An 18,009-nucleotide genomic window follows, 5' to 3' on the forward strand; every position below is an offset into this window, starting at 1 on the left:
TAACCATCATTTTGTGTTTTTGTTTTTTTCTGTTTAGCTTTAAAGAAGAATAATATCACTAAATTTCCAAATGTTCACTCGAGGGTAAGGATTTCTTCTAGCACACCGGTGGTGGAGGATACACAGAGCTGGCAAGCATCACTTTTTACTTAGCTTCCTCCTCTCTCTGTATGCAGATCAATGATTTCAATCTATGGCTGAGGGTAATACTGGTGAGAGTCTGACCAGGGAGAAGTCTTTGTACCTCACATTCCAATGATGTGAGGCTGAGCCTTTCTCTTGGACTTTTTGGTCTGCTTCCATGTTCTCAAGTGTGATGGCTTGGGCACGGGTATTTGCTGATGATTATACTTGCTTTGGGTGCTAGGCTGTCCTTCCCTTTACCCCTTCTTGGCCTTCAAGTTATTCAGTTAACCCCATTTTGATCTGAAGAAATTGAGAGTAAGTCCTGGCCAGGGAATGTGATCTGTAGTCTTTGAAGAAGGATTAGGGTTCTTAGAACTAATTGCTCAGAGGACTCAGGAACCACAGAACTGCAGGTCCCTGCATATCCCTAGCCAGAAATGGAATTCTGACCTGTATTTACCACTCTGGGCAAGGAAGCAAAGGCTCGAGAGGATTAGGGCATGCAAAACTATTCCTGGCTTGAATTTAGGAGTAGGGCAGAGTCACAGATTCCAATGAGTCAGGAGCTGGTGGGGACTGTGCCTAACTGAGCACTCACTCAGCTCTGGCTTGTTTTTGCCATGTTAGAATTTGGGCCCAGTATTGCAAGATCCTCCAGTTTTCCAAGTGAAGCCAGAAACCTTGGCTTTTATGTTAATCACCAATTTAAATAGCAGGAAACCGTATTTAAAAATTTAAGTCGGGGGCCAAACATTCTGTGGACCAGGTATGGCCCATCCATTTTCAATCTGAGTAGGTGAAGGGATTAAGAAGATTAAATCTGTTTTAATTCTGTTATTTGTGTCTCCCTTTCTAAAGGTAAGACTGTTTCTAAACAGAGCTCAACAATACTAAGTTAATGAAAGGGAAATACAAACTAATTAAACAAAACAAGGGGGAAAAGTATGAAGCCTGCTTTATTTTTCTTTTCACCATGTCCTGACTCCATTAAATGGAGGCTACCTGCTGGCTAGGCTACCTGCCTTATTCATCAAGAAAGCATGCTTTCACACTAAGAGTGCTTACGTATACTAAAATTCATCCTGTTCATCTCACTTCATCCCTCTAGAACAATGCCTGCTTGAAATGAAGTGCAGTGGTTGATTCATTCATTCAACAAGGCATTTTGTTGTTGTCGTCAGTTAGGCATCCTGCTGTTCATTGGCAGTACAAATTGGAGAATCTGGAGGGCCCATACCACCTTGACCCTCTAATGAAAAACAAAAAATCTTGGGTGGCAGCAAAGAATGTTCAGGAATGGAGTGTTATTTTGATTTAGTGATTACTTTTATTCAGTGGTTGAGTATTATGTTTCTAATTCGCAAAATAAAAATCTGACTTCAGCTAATTTTAATGGAATAAAAATAATAGAAGCTGTGTCTGCAAACTAAGCATAATTTCCCTCCTTGATAAAAATTTCAGATAAGACAGGACAGGGCAGTCTGTTTTATTAGTTTTGCAGTTTAAAATTCATTGCAGTTGTTGTTGGTATTCAGGTTTCCGGAAAGAAAAATAACTACTAAGCAATAGCTATTTCCAACGGAAGAAACATTTCAAAATAAGACTTCAGCTAGACTCTCTGGCCAGTGACAGAAGCAGTCTCTCATATAGTTTTCTAAAAGAGCCCAGAATCACACCAGTATTACATGCTGTTTTGTTTGACTGTAAATACTGAGAGCAAAGTACATGTTTTTGGCTCAGATTCTCAATGAGTTTGAAGGGCCCATTAGCTGACTCTTCTACACAAGCTGCTTTGATTGGCTGCCAGCTGGCCTTTGTCTTGCTTAGAAACATGATATTAAAGGTTGCACTTCTCTTATTGGTGCTCTCCTCTTCACAGATCTTAGAAACCAACCATACAGACGAGCCGATGCGGTGAGGAGAAGTGTCAGGCGGCGCTTTGATGATCAGAACTTGCGTTCTGTTAATGGTGCCGAAATAACCATGTGAACCCGAGACCTGCCTGTATGAATAGAGGGTGTGTGTGAATGAAACTGACCATGTGAACTTTATGTGCTATCATTTAACTGCAGCCTTGAACATAGATGAAAATATTCTAAGGGCTCAGATTTAGCAAACACATAGGAATTTTAAAATGATGGGCTCTCCTTTCAACCTTTGTTAACAAGTGCCTAAAAGTGGAAGTACCTGCTCAGATTAATCAAAGCAATAGGATTTGATTTGATTAGGTATCTTTTTACACCAGTGTGTTATTCAATTTTTAACCAAAATTTAAAATTCATATTACATTCATTACCTGCCATTGTGATTGTCCCATGATGGCCCACCCTGGTTTCCTGATAAGTTGTAAATAACATGGATGCATCTGCTGTGGGCTTCCTTTGCTGAGATGTCTTTTTAGGAGTTAATTTTGTGTTTCAGCCATACCCATCAACTTGGTATTTTTAAGGGCTTGAAACGTGGAAGAAGGAAAAAGTCACACGATAAACTCCTTCTGTCCATAACCAAGCCCCAGCAAAGTACAAACATGATGTTATTGCAGTGGCACAGAATCAGTCAACTCGTTTCACATTCTGCTTCTGTGCTGGGGTACGATGCCCTGTGAGAGACATTCATTGGTATGAATGCGATGATATGATGGCACACAGATGTTGTATAAGACTTTATTTGCAGTACTGTGTTCTTCAGCTAGAGGCAGCTTTTAAAAAATAATGCAAATGTTAATTAATTAGCACTAAAATTAACATCTCAGTAATCAGTATTAGGATTTCTGAGGACCATTTTGGGTCAATCCTGAGAATAGGAATCAGTGCCTTGCTAGCCAGGGAGAGGTTCACTAGCGCTATCAAGCATTTAAGATTACTTCTGCTAGCAGAGTAGTGTTAGAATCCTGGCCTTATTATCCTGACAATCGGCAGGGTTGTTCCCCCCCCTCCCTTCTTTTTGTAGACTGGAGAAGATGTATTTGGCATCGTATATCAAAGCTAAAAATTCTTGCATTTCCAAGATTACATTATGGGGGATTACAATTAAATTTCTGAAATACATCAGGATTAAGTTTAAGTGATATGTAATGGGACTAAATGGCCAACAAAGCCACTGCTATTTTTCCTTCCTCTCTGGCAGGGCACTTGATCCATTCCAAAGTCAAAAACTGGACTGAAGCTAATTTGTACTTTTCATAATATACATTCTGCTTCTGGCTTACCTTTTGGTACATGACATCAATATATTAATTGTAAAGTTTATTGTATACTATTTAACCACTGAATTTCTTATTTTGTTGTGCTTATGTGAACTCTGGTGAAGGTCCCATTTTCCTTGGATAATGTGTAGTTATATATCTCTTTTTAAATGTACAGATATTTTGCTATAAGATTGGTGCAGTTTTTTATGGTTTTTACACTTCTCTTTAATTCCCACCTAAGCCTCTGGGGTAATATTGTAAATATTGTTTAAAAATGCATCAGCCTATGCTATACAATCTGAATGTTATTTTAACTTATAGGTTTTTTTTTTTTAATATATATTTAACTACAAGGACAGTTTAGGGATCAGTTACTACATTTTCACTTTAGCATATTTACAGAAAGTTTAAACTGCCACCTGCTAGCACATTTTCATAATGTGTACGTTAAAAAAGAACATGCCAAGATTTTGTCTGACTCAACATTCATTTTGATGAAAAAAGCAATTTGACCATAAAGCAATTTGACCATAAGATATAACACAAATAGGTGGTCCTTCACCACAAAGCAGCTATTTTCCAAAGCTCAATACTGATGAACATGTTAAAATAACTGCCTATTTATTAATCTACAAATAGACAGTAATGTTGGCATGCTCTTTTCTGTTTGTTAATGGGCCTGCTTCTTAGCAATATTAGAAATGTTTTATAAAAGCAGTTCATGTTACTTTTCTGGTCTTTTCATGGCATATGAGCAAATAAACTATTTACACTACTATCCTGTAATATGCTGCAGTCTTTCAATGTTATATTTTAGGGGGTTTTATGTACACTCTTATCTTCTAGAAACAAACAGGTATGTCTTGCTGCTTGAATTCATAACTTAAATATACTTGGTAAGTTTTAAGAAAAACCCCTCCCTCTACAAACTCTGGATCACTTGCTGTATGGAACGTAGGAACCAAATAGATTTTATTTGTTAGTATTGAGTATTTTAGTGTTGAGATTTAGTATCTCCAAAATCCTAGTTATGAATTTATTACTTCCAGAGAAATAGCACTCTTTTTTGGTGAGATACTGCGTCTCTCCACATTTGTTGTAATGAGGATGTTGCATATACACAGGCTACACGTGGACTGCACGGAAGTACCAAGCATCTGACCACACTGGTTGGCAAGGTAAATACAAGCCGTGTGATCCACTGCACACACATACTGGTGTCTGTAATAACTCCAAGTTATCAGAAAAGTTTAGTATATTCTCCTTAGTATATTCATTTAGTATTTTTTTTTAGGGAAGCAAAGAAATTTGTAATTTATTGTGGTTAAAAACAACTTATTTAGAGGGGCGTAAATCAGTCTTTTAAGGAATTATTGTTGCATTTAGGTCTTTGTTCCCAATTCAGTGCTCTTTCCACTGCACCAGTTACACAATGTACAGGCATGCCTTGTTTTACAGCGTTCGCATTTTTTTTTTTAATAAATTGAAGGTTTGTGGCAACCCTATGTTATCAGATGATGGTTAGCGTTTTAAGCAATGAATTATTCCTTAATTAAGGCATGTAATTGTTTTTTAGACATAATGCTATTGTACATGTAATGGACTATAGACTACAGTACAGTGTAAACATCACTTTTATGCACAAGAAAACCAAACATGTTGAGTGATTCGCTTTATTGTGATATCCCCAAGGTAGACTTATAGTTGAAGCTTTATTTTTATAAGGGAAAAAAGTTAAATTTTGCAGTTAGTAAGACTGCAAACATTGTTTTTTGTACCAGGAGAAGTGCCTCATGGTAAAGGAAGTAAGGTACTTAATATGCTACAAATTCAGAATGTTTCAAACCCAAACTACAGGAAGAAGGTCAAACGAAGTGGATATGGTTGGGTTTGGACATCTTTTATCAGCAACACCCCCCCCCTTTTTTTTTTTTTTTTTGGTTGTGTTGTGTGGCTTGTGGGATCTTAGTTCCCCAACCAGATATTGTTTTATGAACCCAGGCCCCCTGCAGTGAAAAGCATGGAGTCCTAACCAGTGGACAGTCAGGGAATTCCCAGCACCCATTTTAAAAGATATTTCCTAATAACTCAGAGTTAAGCCCATTTGTTTCCCTCTCCCAGTCTTTGTGACTAAAAATATAAATCTTAACCCACTAAAAGTCACTGCAATCAATGTTCGGTGACCCTGCTGACTCAACAATGCTCAGTAGATGATGGAACTTGATATCACTGACTTCGTTGGTTCAACGTATTGGATTTTGTAGAATTACCTAATTTTACACTGTAATACTTTCATAATATTAGCTGTATAATTCACATCTATTAATTTTAAATTTCATAATGAAATTCTTAGCCCTAATTTGTTTTTATCAGAAATGTGTGCACAGGTGAATATACTATCAGCCTACTTCATACCAAAGGATTAATCTTCCATTTTTTCTAAATACCCCATCTATTCAAGAAAAAACTTGAAGAAACAAATGTGTGAACGAAGGTTGACAAACTTTTCTTTGATCTTTTTATAGAGAAAAGCAAATATTACACTGAGAAAACAGAATGTGGGCATCTATCATCGTACAGCACAGAACTGCTGCATATGACAGTGCTTAAAGGAAAAAGCTGACACAAATCCAACTTAGTAAGAGATGCCATTTTTTTCTAATAAATTATATTTATTTACAAAAGGTCTACTTTTATGTAATTGATGTTCTTTACATCAGAACAATATATGAACATAAGAGAAAATCTGGTAATTACAAACACAAAGTAGAAACCTTGTTCCCCCTATTACTCACCTTTCAGAACAAGTCTTCAGTTTAGTTGCAGAGGTAGGCAAGAGATCAACACCTACCAAAAAAGTTTGCAGGCAGGACCAAAAAAAAAAAGATATTTCTAAATACCACATTTAGATACCCCCAAAGAACAGCATAAAAGAAGGGCATCAAGAAATGGCTTAGTTTGAATCTGATGTGAGATTAGGCAGCCACTTTCATAGTCTGAATGAAAACGGGAGCGAGGTTAGCCAGTTCCCGTGAAATGCAAACATCAACCTTAAACCTAGGACAAATTACCATCAAATTAATAGTCAATTACCAGTCACTAACAATGAGGTGGCCTTGAACGAGATCATATTGAATCATAAGAGCAGTTTTTATATAGCAAGTTCAAAAAGCACAGAAAATCTGCAGTTAAGGAACTTAAGCCAGGTAGAGAGAAACCAAGTAACATTTGGAGGGCTAGGGGGGAGTGTGTGGGTAACTGGAGCAAAATCTGCTCACTTCTCACCTCACCTGTAAGTTAGCTCCAAGAACACTGAAGTGCATGCCCTGTCACCATTATTCACCCCTTAGAACTTAAAATAGGAATTTTTTTTGTCCATTAGGGCCTTTAGATCAACTCTTACTTATCTAGCTAAATGTTAGCTCCTCAAAAGTTATTACTTTTAAACGACTGCTATGGTAATAGTAGTATGAATATGATATGAAAGAAGGTATGTTTCAAATCATCACAAGGGATTGCCTTTCCTACTCAAAAACCACGTGAAAGTTTTATGTTTTCATGTAACAAGCGTTTGGACATTTCTGAAGTAACAATTAAGATTGAGGTACAGTCACTAGAACTTATCTTTAGTGTACTTCAATTAGTTTGGGGTTTAGTATGGTTTATTGCAATGATGCCTTTTCAAGCCCTTTAACAGATGACGAGTACCATGGATGCTGGATGAGTACATCTGTCAACTAAGATTTTACATTCACTCAGTAAATGCCTACTATGTATGTACCAGGCACTGTTCTAACTCGCAGGATAAAACAGTGAGTGAAACAGAAATCCCTGCCCCCAAGGAATCTGACCATCATTTACATCAAAACAATTGAAAAACTAAAGAGCAAGGTAAGAAATTAATAAGGAAGGTAAGAATTATTAGACTGCTATATGCCATTACTAGAACCATAGCATGAGATTTAGAACACAGTTCCATGAAAATTACTCATGACGTTATTTTGTTTTTCCTTTATGTAAAATGAGTCCTAGAAAATGTAAAAGAAAATTCTACCTAGTATTGAGAGAAATCCCCAAGGGAAGAGAAAAAGTCTGACTTAAGGTATAAAGAATTAACGTGCTTTGCCTCATTTTGTTTTCAGAAATGCTTATTTAGTTCTTTGGCTTTATAATTTACATTTAAATTACATAATATACTTAAATACCCTACAAACTCTTTAAAAAAGCATTCATTACTCTTCCCTGGGTACTCTTTGATTAGGAACAGCTCTCTCTTAAATAGTATCCATGTTTTTTTTTAGTATCCAAGTTTTAAATGAAAATCCTTAAATAAAGAAGCTACCCCTTTCTGGATGCAAAAATAAAAGTGGCTGCCTAGTCAGCACTCAGTTGACCATTAACATGCAAAGAAAACCAGGATCATCTAGGCAAATGCTTCTTAACACAAGATGCAGGCCCTTTGGTAACTGAATGAAAACTATGGACCATCCTTCCAGAAAAATGTACACATATTTCAAGAAGTTTTACAGTCTTAACAACACTGTGAATTAAGACTGCTTTACTCTCGGCCAATCCCTTTCATTTTATAGCTGTATAATATGGGGCCCAATTAGCAAAAATTAAAAGATGAAATAGCTGTGATACTTTGATCATTTTCAAATTTACTGGGCATAAAAAGTATTACTCCCAAGGCATAAAAAGTATTTTTATTGTTGAAAACTATGAATAATCTATATGCTGAAGCTCCTTTGGGTAATGATAATGAAATGCCATCACTGTGTTAAAAAAAAAAAAAAGTTGGGACCACTGCTTTTATTTAGAAGTATTACGTTGTTTAAATACAGTTGGGAAAGGTGCAAAGAATTCTTTATACTTCATTAACTTTTCATACAAATTCAATTTTCCCACATAGGAATTATGTACTGGGAGGAATAAAAACATCAAGTATTTGAGGTTCTGGATTTTGACTATTAAGCATGATATTATTAAATATATTAGTGAATTTAATCCAAGAGTTCATTAACATTAATGATTGATAGTGAGGGAAGATAAGCCCTTAACATTTACCTGAAAGTCTGAGGCTTAACTGAAAAGCAGAAATTCCCCTTATCTGAATATAAACAACACTTTCCTGTTTGAACACATTTTGAACATATCTGTTCAACTCTAACCAATATTCCAAGACATTTCAACTCTTACCAGACTGAAGATTTAGAAACCTAATCAAATGGATTAAAAATATTCACACACAACTCTGTTTTAAAAAAATCTTCCCATTGCCTGTACCTTCAGGCCATAGTATCTTTCTGGCAACTAAGTATCATTTGATGGGATCACTAAAGGATTATAGTCACTTCAAATTACATGTTTTATAACAAGGATGTTGTATTTTGCATTACAATTTGTGTATCAGTTTTGCTTTTAGGTCAAATAGTTTTCATGGATTAACTATAAGGAAACTTGAATTTGTATTGTCTTGTAGGGATCTGAGGTTGTGATAAGACAGTATCTCTATAAGAAATAAGAAATCTAATTTGAGGACATGCTAAACCACATCAATAGCTTTTTATTTAAATAGAAAAATCAAAACTTTAAAGTTGTACTTAAAAAAATCATCATTCATGGAAGTAATTAAAAGTTTTACAGATTCTACATTCTCTTGTGAAACATCACTAGTATTTCTGCCAATATCATATGCAGATTTTACTCTGACTTCCATGTCAAGTGTCTGACATGATTAGCAATATTATCATTACGAAGGGACCTCTGAAAATTAAGTCTAGGCAACTTCCCTGTTGCCAAAGCTGTTATATGTTTTGGTTCTAATATACAATAGGAGACTAACCTCAAGCAAGCAATTGGTTACTTCACATTTTCTAAAGATAGTCATTTTCACTTTCTACAAAGTCATGTCATATTTCACAGCAGAAAAATGACTTGGCAGCGAGAAAAGTTCAGGACCCCCTCCCCGCCCCCCCACCAACCTGCCTTGATCCTTTCAATAGTGGATGCTAGATTTAATTGAAACAAAGGGGGCAGGGATAGAAAAAGAGTCATCCTGGTCAGTCCCACTTTCAAATTAGGATGGTGAAGGAAAAATAAAATAAACTTTTTGTTCTTCTGAATCCCACCCTGAAACAGGATTGCCCAAAGTGTCCAAAATAAAAAAATACCTAAGATAATACCAAAGACTATGTGCTATAATTTACTTATTTACTTAAAAAAATCTCCTGCACTGAAGGAAAATAGTATAAATTACATTACCAACCTTCAAAAGTTAGCATGTAAAGAGTATTCTAAACTTCAAACCATTGCCTTTCTTAGAGTATTCTGTAGGAAATTCATAGATCAAAAACAAATACAGGGGTCTCAAATGCACTGATTTATAATATTCTTAAATATTAAAAAAAAGGAAAGTAACTTAGCTATGTGGGTTAGCTAAAGCAAAATTTCAGGGATTTTAGTATCTTAACCCTTAAAGGATCATACAATTTTTTAGAGCTGAGCAGTTTAAGTAGAAATAAATACTAGTACACACTAGAAGAGAAGATTTAATAATCGATAAAAATGTACAAAAATATTCAAATCAGAAATGCTTTAGAATGTGTACCACGAAGTCAGTACTTCTCAGTGAGGAGGGAAGGTAAAAGACTTCCTCAATGAAAAAAAGCAAGAGAAAGATCGGATTTAAAAAAAAAAAAAAAAAAGACAACTGTTAAAGAAATCGTTTAAGTCAACATTGATTTGTTTTAGACAAGGATATTGCAACCATCACTTAAAGTTTGGTGGCACATTCTTTAGTAGGTCCTTAAGGCAATATATTTAAGCTAATTTACAATTTGATTTGATGTTAACTTTTTAAACATCACCTCAAAATAATGCCCTCACAATAGCCTTTTTAAAATGTATTTAGATGTTTCATAAAAAATAATGGTGGCTTTATTATAGTAGTGCTCGATAGCACCACTATAGTTAAGGGTCTACCAGGTTTCCATTAAGAACACCTATGTCTGAGTTCACCTTAAAAGATCATATCGGCTTCAACCAGTTGGATAGTGCACAAAAAAGCAGTTTTATCAGTTGCTGGTGCTTTTTTTGTACTACTAGATATCAAAAAATTTTCATTATATGTTCAAAATCCAACTTCTATAAAGTAAATCAAATCACCTCATGACTTAGACTTTAGAACAAAGTAGAGACACCTGCAGTTATCAGTAAATTGCCACCTTTAATCCATTCTGCAGTGCCCTATGAAAGGGTCACAGAAAGACAGTTATGACTGTATGAAAATATGATTCTTGATACAGAATCAAAAGTTATTTTCAATTTCCTTTGCTTTTTATAAAGTCCACAATAACAATACTTAAATGCACTTTTTTTTCTGTGATATAATTAAAACCCAGTGTTATTTCAATTGAACTTAAAATAGAATCCCTGGTCTGAATTAGACTTTAAATCATACTGTAAACATATTTGGTATAATTTATTGATCATCATCCAGTTGCTCCAAAAGGGTCCTTCTACGCTTTTCCAATTCCCCTTCACTCAGTTCACTGCCAGAAGTATCCCAATTACCCTGAAAAGACAACGAATACAATTATATTTGTGTCAGGACTCAAAAGGTTAAGTAGTAATGAACCTTTGAAAAAAGAATCCACATCTATATGGATTCTCTTCCACAAAAACAAATGCATCATAGGGTATGAAGACTCATCTCTTTCCTAAAAGCCTACCAATGGGTTGTTAACTAAGTACTCCTTGGTTACATTATGGGAGACACTTAACTTAGAATGAGACTTTTATATGGTGTTTACTTTCAGTTTACATTAATATGTAGATCGGGGGAATAGTACGTACCAGTTTTTCTTCCTCTTATACAACTGAATATGAAACATCTTGTTTCCATTTAATGGAAGCTGGGTGTTCATTTCCTAAGTATTATACTCCTTGCTAATTTTTCCGATTCTAGGTTGTCCTATAAGTGTTTTATATTACAGAAAAGTATTACGCTTTATGCATACTATTGTGCCCAGATAAACATTCCAGATTTATGAGGACACTAGTTAGGCTGGAAAAAATTTAAAATAAACAAACAAAAAAACCAAAACAACTGTGAGAAGCAACTTTTCAAAAGTAGATTTTTCACCTGTCTTCCTTCCCCCTTCAGGGATTTCATTTAACCTACTGTGAAGAAGAAACTATTAAGTTGCTAAGTAAGTATAGAGGAAATCATCATTCCTTACCAAGGATGTGCATCAGACTCACCGGTGCAGCTTTAAAAACAAAACAAGAACAAAAAAACCCCTCCACCCTATTCCCACTGAATGAGAATATCCAGAGGGAGACCAGGGCTTATCTACACAATTTAAACTCTCAATTGGTAACTCAGAGGCATTATACTTGGTAAGCCCACAACATCTGTGGAATGAACGGCAAGGTGAAGAAGACTTGTGTTACTGTGCTCTGGCATAACATACACAAACACACAGGGGAAACTGAAGACGAATTATGTAATTTGATAATAAAACATTAGATTTGGCTTATAGTATCCTCCTATCTACTTGCCCTCACCTCTTCCCTCCCAATGATTAAAAGCTGCTGGAAAGCTACCTTTTGAAACTGGATTTAGTAACAATGACAACTGTGGACATGGTGGAGGGAAAACCTGATTTGAATCTCTTAAAGTTTATATTCTTAAATTAGGTAGACAGTGTTCATTGGTATTTCTTTGTGAGAATGTACAAAGCAAAAGAATATATCCTTTCTTAGTGGGTTAAACAACTATTAGAGAATGCCATGTTATTTTTTTAAGGAATATAAAATTTAGGATGCTTAAATCGGGTCATTCATGATCACATACGTTAGAAAACTGTGTGTGAAAAGTAGCTGACATTTTTGTACTTTGAAAATGCAGAGATGAAAGAATTCTAAATACTTACAGAATCCTTTCCAGTCTTTTTCTTAGGTGATTTGTGTTTTGACTCTGATCTTTGTCTAGTTCTGTCTTTTTCGCTTTCCCGGTCTTTTTCTTTTTTATCCTTCTCCCGTTCAGCATCCGACTCTGGAGAGTCCTGTGTAAATAAAAAACAATGTCAGCATTTTGATAAAGAAACCATTCCATTAGAAAAAAGTCCCTATATAGGTAATACTTAAGAACACCCACATATAACAGAGTATGTATGTGTTCCTAGAGTGGTGGAATCTGAATCGATAACCTCAAGGAATTTAAAACATTCTCAAGATTCATGAGATGAAGTTGGTCTTTCCTATGGGAAAGATGACATTCTGATAGGGTAAAATACCACTAAAAGAGCATCACTAAATTAAGTGTGCCTTCATCACTACGATTAGGTGTATCTTGATGTGTACCTAAGATTAAGAGCTGAGGGTAGAGGAAAAACTTTAAACATTTAAACTTGTGGTTCTCAACAACAGCTCAATATATATATACAAACACACACCCTTGGGTGGTCTTTCTCTAAGATTACTATAAATAACCAGAGTGGGAGTCTTAACACTGTGTTATTTTTTTTCAAAGTTCACTGAAAGATTTTAATGAAAGATTAAGGTGAACAACTATGAAACTCTTGAGTTTAGGTACACACCTAAACTCTGTTGACTGCATTGGACTAGACAGAAATTTCTACTGCCACTGAGAAAGTGAAGGACAAAAGCCTAGGTACAGTGTAAAAATTAAGAGTTTGCTTACAGATTTATGTCTTCTCTTCTTGCTCTTCTTCTTATGTTTTTTTGATTTCTTGTAACTTCTCTCTAAGCAGCACAAAAAGAAAAGTGTCATAATTTGAGGACATCCAAGTGTCAATGATTTTAATCAAGTTAAAAGATATGTTTACCAGATTCAGCACTAGAAGAATGTTCTGAAGCAGAACGAGACTCTGATCGTTGTCTTTTTTTCTTTGAATGGCTGTCATCATCATCTGAATCTGATCCCTACACAATACAAATAATTTCATTCATAATGCTGCTAACAAATATTTCAATAAACTTATGGTGCCATTTTTAATAAACTTCCTTACTGATCGAGAGCGGGAGCGTTTCCTGTGATGTTTTTTAGATTTCTTAGAGTGTTTCTTATTCTTTGAATGATGATGTTGACATTCATGCTACAGGGGCAAAAGAAAAAAATTTCAGAAGTTCACACTTTATAGACAGTAGATCATGGAGAATTTTAAAAAGCTTTACAAATAGGTTCTTAGAGTAAAACTGCATTCATTTTGCATATTTAGGATGTACTGCCCCCCTTGAAATGGTGCAAAGAGTTACTATCAATCACTTAACAAGGAACAGAAGAGAACATTTTAACTATCTTGTACCCATTCATTTGGACATCTAAACACAACGTTTAAAAGTATTAATAAAATACTTTTTTTTAGCAATGAGAATGGTGTGGGTACAGTAGGGACAATTGATACCCTCCATAAAGGTATAATCTGCAGAATAGTTACACTACTTTCAAAAATAAAAAAAACATAATTATATTCATACATGGCTTTTCTGATGAACGTGGCTCAGCACTGAAAGAACTACCTCAGAATCATCCATAAGGAGGTTGGTCTCAGAAATTAAATGCAAAATCAGCTCTTTTCACCCAAGGAGCATTCCCTTCCTAGCCAAGCTTAAGATATCCAAAGGAAATCTACACATGAAATCAGAAAAGGAAATGTTGTCTCTGTGGATTTTAACTCTTTCAGTAAAATAATTATCAGGCTAGTAGGGAAGGAAAAATGCTGCAGTAAAATCTCCTTGCCCCCAAACATATATAAGCCTTTGAAAATAAATTCTGCTTCAGTTTACAAGTTAAGTGGACACAGAACATCTGGTTCAGGAACACACTCTCTTCTCTGTCTGTCTGTCTGTCTCAATTGACTGATTGTTCCCTGACCAAGGATCAAACTGGCACCCCCTGCAGTGGAAGCGCAGAGCCTTAACCATTGGACCACCAGGGCAGTCCTCATTCTTTTTTTATGTCACTGAATGTTAACTCTTCTTCCTTTTCTACTTCAAGGCCCACATTATTGGGGTCCAAATCCTATTCTGATATGTTCAGCTCTTCCCTATGCTGCCATCATTTTGCTCCATTTATAACCTCACCACTAATACCCCCCAGCACAGATCATAAAATAATCTTGGTGGAGATTCCTGAATTGGGGGAAAATGTTAAGACACTATCTGGAGGGCCTCCCTGGTGGCGCAGTGGTTAAGAGTCCGCCTGCCGATGCAGGGGATATGGGTTCGTGCCCCAGTCTGGGAGGATCCCATATGCCGCGGAGCGGCTGGGCCCGTGAGCCATGGCCGCTGGGCCTGCGCATCCGGAGCCTGTGCTCCGCAACGGGAGAGGCCACAACAGTGAGAGGCCCACATACCGCAAAAAGAAAAAAAAAAAAAAGACACTATCTGGAGCAGAGCTTCTCAAAATTAAATGTACATTCTAGTGCTCGAGAATCTTGTTAAAATGGTAATTCTGATACAGGATTTCTGCTGATGGGGCCTGAGGTTCTATATTTCTAACAAGTTTCCAGGTAATACAGATGCTGCTGGTCTGAAACTTTGAGTAGAAAAGATCTATAGGCCAACAGCACTAGACCTAGAGGCAGCTGGGAAACAATATATGGTACATGTGGGACATGTTAACAGAGCAAACTGTTGTCAACAATGATATTCATCAAGAACAGTAAATCCAATGCAACAGTCAACAGTCAGTTAAGTGACCTGCTATGCTCAATGACCATGGACAGCACTATAATATTAAGTATGTGCTAACGTCGGCTTGCTGTAAAGTACTGGTTTGTCTATAACTGATAGCACAGCATATTTGTTAAAAGCACTGGCCCTGGAATCAAAAGCCTATGTTGGAATCCCTTCCATGCAAATTACTTTTTCTCTTTGCCTCAGTTTGCTCACCTGTAACTTCATAGGGTTGTTATGAGGATTAAGCTCATATATGAAATATCTGTAAAACAATTAGAACAGTGCCTGGCCCACATAGGCAGCAAATAATACTATTCAAAAATTATTGGTCAATTTAGCATATTTACTATCTACAAGTGCCCATCTGAAATCTTCATCAAAATACCCTCAATTCAGCTAGTGGAATAACTTGCAATTTTATCATTACTTATTATTTTAACAAAAACTTACTACCTTATTCCATTATTTTTCAGAACATCTCTTGAGCTTCCAACACATCTAATGTAGTATAATATTTGAAATGTGCTTAAAAAGCTGTTTTCTATGTTTTACAAGATTCTAATTTCTTTTTAGGTTTACTAAGTCACCCCATTTGACTGCTACATTGATGAATTTCTGTAACACTGTATAAGTACATAACGAATATGAAAAGTGTCCACTAAACAGATCTTTAAATTCCCATGCAAGCTTAGTTTGTTTCACTTAAAAGCAGTTTCTATAGAATAAACCATTCCCTAATCATCCCAGGTAGTAAGTACATTTGTATAAAATTACTTAAAAGTGTAATTTAAGAAACATACTTTGATCATTCTAAGTTCTTCAATTTTTAAAATTTTTAAATATATTTTGTAATATTTCAGCCACTTATGATAAAACTAAAATTACCTCAAGCACATGCATAAAATCTTTAAATATTCGTTTTCTTTCAGACTCTAGAGTTATATCCTCAAATGCTGGCTCTTTTACAAATCTCTCCCGGATCTGAAAAATTCAGATATGGAATAAATATATGAATACTGAGAAGAGTATACCAATATGACTAAAAGGAATCATAGCAGCAAGTGAAAACTGTGACAGCCCAGCCCCCTCAAAGTGTTTATTTCCTTTCCTCTAGTTATCTCTGTGGCTATGATAAAGAAATTAAAAATTTTTATCTTCAGTTGTAAAGGAAAAAATTTACAAGTATACATACATCTTCCCAGACAGCATCCAATTCTATTGGAGGAGTAGCTTGTTTCAACATACTCTTAAATGCAGATTCTTTTCGTTTCATCTTCCGAGCCTCCTCTTTTTCTCTTTCGCGTTCACGGGCTTCTGCCTTTTCTAGTAACTTTGAAAAAACATATTTAATCAGTTATAATAGTATAATATAATCTGTGTTAACTGAAATAATTCATTATAATTATATAATTATATCATCTCCTATCATCTATAAGTTAGAGAGCCAATTATTTTTAGGAAAGGAAGCTTACCATCAGCCATCATCTAAGTACATTATATTCTGTTACCTTACCCTGGAAGAGTGTCCACTACTCTGTAAAATACTATTCCTATTCCCTTATTTCAGTAGCTTACATACAACTTAAGTATTTTTGGCCAAATATATTAAAAACTATACTACTAATCTAGTTGTTCATAACAGTAAAGATGATAACTTACACTATTGAAAGCCAACTTAATATTTCCTGCATCTAATGTGGTTGATCTTTTAGTCGAACTGATTATTGCCACAAAGTCTTCAAAAGTAGTATTTACTTCAACTACAAATCCTTTATCCTAAAAAACAGAAATCTTGTTAATATTAATAACACTAATCAAAGGGACACAGTATCACTTTAAAATATATGGCACGGATTAACAGTTAACAGCAAGTATACTAGTTAATAATACCAAGTATATACTATCTACCTTTAGAATGTCTTTTATTATCTTCTTCTCATCATGATAACGTGCTTTAAGATCCTCAACATAAAACTTGAAAAGGTCAAGTGCAGTTGATCCTAATGGAAAAACTAAAGAAGTCAAAAGCTAGCTCTAATCAAAGAGCTGCAATTACTTTTTTGTTTATAAAACAAAAGAAAGCACCCCCCATGCCCCAACACAACCATCTTTCCCTCTGGCCCATTCCAACTATCATAACTACAAATTAGGAAAGAGAAGAATCTCACCCGGCTGACCAAGCATATTAGTGAATCTAATGTCGGAACTAATTGTTGGATACAATTCCATCCAAGATGACATAGAATGCAGTTGTCCATGTTCATGCAGTTCATCTAAAAATATCTGGGGGAAGGGGACAACAACAACGAACCCATTATATATTGAAAAGCCATCTTTAAGGACTTTAGAAATATTGGTATAACATGAATGAAAATACATGTTAAAAACAGCTATATTTAAAACTCTTCTACCAATGTTATCACAGATATGTTTAGGTGCAAGCATTTTTGCTCTTTGATGAAAGTAAAATCAGCTTTTAGGCAAAAAACTATTTTGGACTTCAGAGAAAAGGACTGTTGAAAAGCTACATTACATTTCCAGGCTTCAGTTTACTGTCCCTTAAGATCATCATTTCCAGTTTGCAAATAACATATACAAACAAAGTCAAAACACTGGATGTTATCTCAAATGATGAGGCTAAAGAATGTGCATGCACATTTACTGCAAAATATACTTTTTGTTTTTAAACGGAACGCCTAATGTGTTCTGAAGGATTTTTAAATTTAATTTTCTTTTCTAAGAGGAAGATACACAATTTTACTAAAGCAACATACATATAGTGTGGGGAACTAGGACTCAACCCCCATGTCTGATTTTAAAACCTATTTCCTTTCTTCCATATTACTGTTATAACTTAAATTTTTATGTGCTCACTTTATCCCTTTTTTTTTTTTTTTTTTTTTTACTATTTGCCAACTTTCAGGGCAACATAGTGGGACTTTAGTACTCAGCAATTTCCACATTTCCTGCTTCCTGAAATCCTTAGG

General features: G+C 35.3%; 2 protein-coding genes across 7 annotated transcripts in view; one reads left to right on the top strand and one right to left on the bottom strand.

Annotated features, from left to right (window-relative positions):
- Window positions 1-4,080, top strand: part of FMNL2 (formin like 2) — a 306,084-nt gene extending 302,004 nt beyond the window's left edge. The window contains exons 26-27 of one of the 3 annotated variants that reach the window (XM_060106297.1): window positions 38-84; window positions 2,006-4,080. In XM_060106297.1, the coding sequence (XP_059962280.1) occupies window positions 38-84; window positions 2,006-2,044 (86 nt within the window). In that variant the 3' untranslated portion in view covers window positions 2,045-4,080. Of the gene's footprint in view, window positions 1-37; window positions 132-2,005 lie in introns of all 3 variants that reach the window. The other 2 variants (XM_060106296.1, XM_060106295.1) reach the window with 2 other exon arrangements.
- A 6,703-nt stretch (window positions 4,081-10,783) lies between these two features.
- Window positions 10,784-18,009, bottom strand: part of PRPF40A (pre-mRNA processing factor 40 homolog A) — a 55,712-nt gene continuing 48,486 nt past the window's right edge. For 2 of the 4 annotated variants that reach the window (XM_060107239.1, XM_060107241.1), the window contains exons 17-26: window positions 17,191-17,305; window positions 16,931-17,034; window positions 16,682-16,798; window positions 16,215-16,352; window positions 15,908-16,003; window positions 13,351-13,437; window positions 13,168-13,264; window positions 13,023-13,084; window positions 12,253-12,384; window positions 10,784-10,889 (exon numbers count right to left, since the gene is read on the bottom strand). In XM_060107239.1, coding sequence (XP_059963222.1) covers window positions 10,797-10,889; window positions 12,253-12,384; window positions 13,023-13,084; window positions 13,168-13,264; window positions 13,351-13,437; window positions 15,908-16,003; window positions 16,215-16,352; window positions 16,682-16,798; window positions 16,931-17,034; window positions 17,191-17,305 — 1,041 coding nt within the window. In that variant the 3' untranslated portion in view covers window positions 10,784-10,796. The remainder of the gene's footprint in view (window positions 10,890-12,252; window positions 12,385-13,022; window positions 13,085-13,167; window positions 13,265-13,350; window positions 13,438-15,907; window positions 16,004-16,214; window positions 16,353-16,681; window positions 16,799-16,930; window positions 17,035-17,190; window positions 17,306-18,009) is intronic. The other 2 variants (XM_060107240.1, XM_060107242.1) reach the window with 1 other exon arrangement.

This window comes from Mesoplodon densirostris, chromosome 8, assembly GCF_025265405.1.
Source record: "Mesoplodon densirostris isolate mMesDen1 chromosome 8, mMesDen1 primary haplotype, whole genome shotgun sequence".
NCBI classification, from domain to species: Eukaryota; Metazoa; Chordata; class Mammalia; order Artiodactyla; family Ziphiidae; genus Mesoplodon; species Mesoplodon densirostris.